Below are 2,198 nucleotides of genomic sequence, written 5' to 3'. Positions count from 1 at the left end.
CCAGTTAATCCTAAGCAAAGCCAAAGGCACTAATTGTATAACGGATCTAACTCCAGCAGCTGTCGTGAACAACACAGGTGCATTGATCAATGCAGGTGCAGCCAATCTTTTGTAGCCTAACCCGGTTATCTGTTGACTCACGGTGAGGCTCCTAATCATACCCAGCGCGAAACTAGAGCTTTCTGCCCACTGTCAGCAGTTGTTAATCATTTCCTACCGGTGGATGATGCAGCAGATCCAGATTTGAGTAAATATCCGACACATGAGTCGAGAACATTCTAGGTTTTAGTCCTGTGTTGTCATAAACTCGAAAAGTCTACCTTCCTTATCTCTCCTCCGTATTTTGCATAATAACTAGTTACTCTCTTGTAACACGTCTAATATTCGCCACTTATATGACCTTATTGTGTTTCAAGTACCGTAAAACTTCTGCAAAGACAGGAAAACATGAAAATTGTGAAATCGGAAAGGAGGAAAGAAGTCAAGTATTTATATATTATATTATATATATATATATAAATTATACATATATATAATATATATAAATATATATATATATATATCTATATATGTATTATAAATAGTATATGTTGACTGGCTATATATTGGCCATTAGGCAATTATCTAGCTGTCGTCGAAATTATACCTTTAATTTCTGCTACTGTCCACATTGTTCTGTATTTTCTATTGGGCACCTTAATTTGAGCCGAAATTTCGAAAAAAGAAAGGCATCACAGGCTGTGTAGGCTTTTTTTTTTTCACCTTCACTTACGGGCACATAAGTGTCGTTGTTTAACTCACAACTTGGCAGCATGAGTAGAGGAAAAGAATAAGGAATATCAGAAGATAGTGCAGACACACACAGGGCGCACCGCTAACTCAGATGATACCGTGCTCAACTATAGCGCGAATGGTCGTGGATCGAATCGATAACAGGGCGTTCTGAACTGGAGTTGTTTTGGAGAGTCTTTAAGGCTCTCCACGTATTTGGCTATCGAAGAAAGTTGTTATATTCTCAGGTCTTGGATCTTAAATATAGTGCTGACAGGGGCGCTAACCCAATATATTGAGTGAGATCAGACACCCATAAAGTAAAACGAACAGAGAGAAGATAACTTGGAAACGATAGCAGTTTGTAACCAGAATAAAGTTTTTCAGAAGAAAAACATACAGTAAAGGGCGCATCCAGTGACCATGTTCTCACAGAACTATACACAGAGGCTGGAAATGAGGGCTAAAATAGCTGTTGCGTAATACTGCATATGTACTGAGGGCTTCAAAGCATCTCCCTCTGTCAAAGTTCTGAAGCAGGAAGAAGTCTCCAGTATCTGAATTTCTTCTACGAGGTGTCCATGTGAGGAACATCATGACGTGCGGTTCGGCGCAAACATGAGTTGCCGCCGTAGTTTTGTGTTTATATGTGTATTTTCAGTGTTCCGTATTTGATGCTTCAAAACGGAGCTGTTGACCGCCTAAAAAATCTTCTAAGCATCGTGTTCTTCCTCTTCCTGCGTCTGAGAGCGATTTCCAGCACATTCCGAAACACACTGTGCAGCCCATGTCGTTCTTTCGAAGAGCACTCCACATACAAACGAGCACCAATCTTTTTAGCCAGTCTGTGAGCTTCTGCAGGCGTCACAGTTTCCGTTTCCGGTACCTTTCCGCGCATGTCTGTTTGAGTACCGACGAGGACGACGGGACACTTACGCCTCGCCAGACGCCGGACTTCCGGGTACCAAGAGTCTATGACGCTGGAGAAAGACTCACGATCTCGCACGGAGAAACACAGCAGCAGTACCTCTGTATCTTGGTACACATGGGATCGGACATCGTCGAAATCGGTCTGGAAAGAAAGAGAAACATGAACACATGAAATGCCTGCGACAGGTATCGATAGTGTTAGTAGCCTCTTTGCTGCCGCACATAGGAGGAGATCTGAGTTCGATTCCCGGGTGGAGAGAATGTTTTTATCCTGTATCTATGTTTTTCTTTTGGGGTATCCCTCTCAGTCCTGGTTGACCTTGAGAGGCCGTGTCAGATGCGTGCCTCTTAAATGAACTAACGTGTATCGAAGGACATTTTTTTTAAAAAGGAATGGATCACCGCTTATCAGTACCTTAGGTCAGCAAGCAAACACACACACACACACACACACACACAGACACACACACATACACACACACACACACACACACACA

The 2,198-nt window shown here is 42.4% G+C and overlaps 1 protein-coding gene across 1 annotated transcript in view; it reads right to left on the bottom strand.

Annotated features, from left to right (window-relative positions):
- Positions 1 to 761: 761 nt before the first annotated feature.
- Positions 762 to 2,198, bottom strand: part of LOC101849707 (cell division control protein 42 homolog) — a 6,669-nt gene continuing 5,232 nt past the window's right edge. The window contains exon 3 of the mRNA XM_005103013.3: positions 762 to 1,843. Within this exon, the coding sequence (XP_005103070.1) occupies positions 1,451 to 1,843 (393 nt within the window). The 3' untranslated portion in view covers positions 762 to 1,450. The remainder of the gene's footprint in view (positions 1,844 to 2,198) is intronic.

The sequence above is a fragment of the Aplysia californica genome, unplaced genomic scaffold, assembly GCF_000002075.1.
Source record: "Aplysia californica isolate F4 #8 unplaced genomic scaffold, AplCal3.0 scaffold00354, whole genome shotgun sequence".
Lineage (NCBI taxonomy): Eukaryota > Metazoa > Mollusca > Gastropoda > Aplysiida > Aplysiidae > Aplysia > Aplysia californica.
Note: the sequence above shows the minus strand (reverse complement) of the source record. Positions and strands in the feature narration are given on the sequence as shown.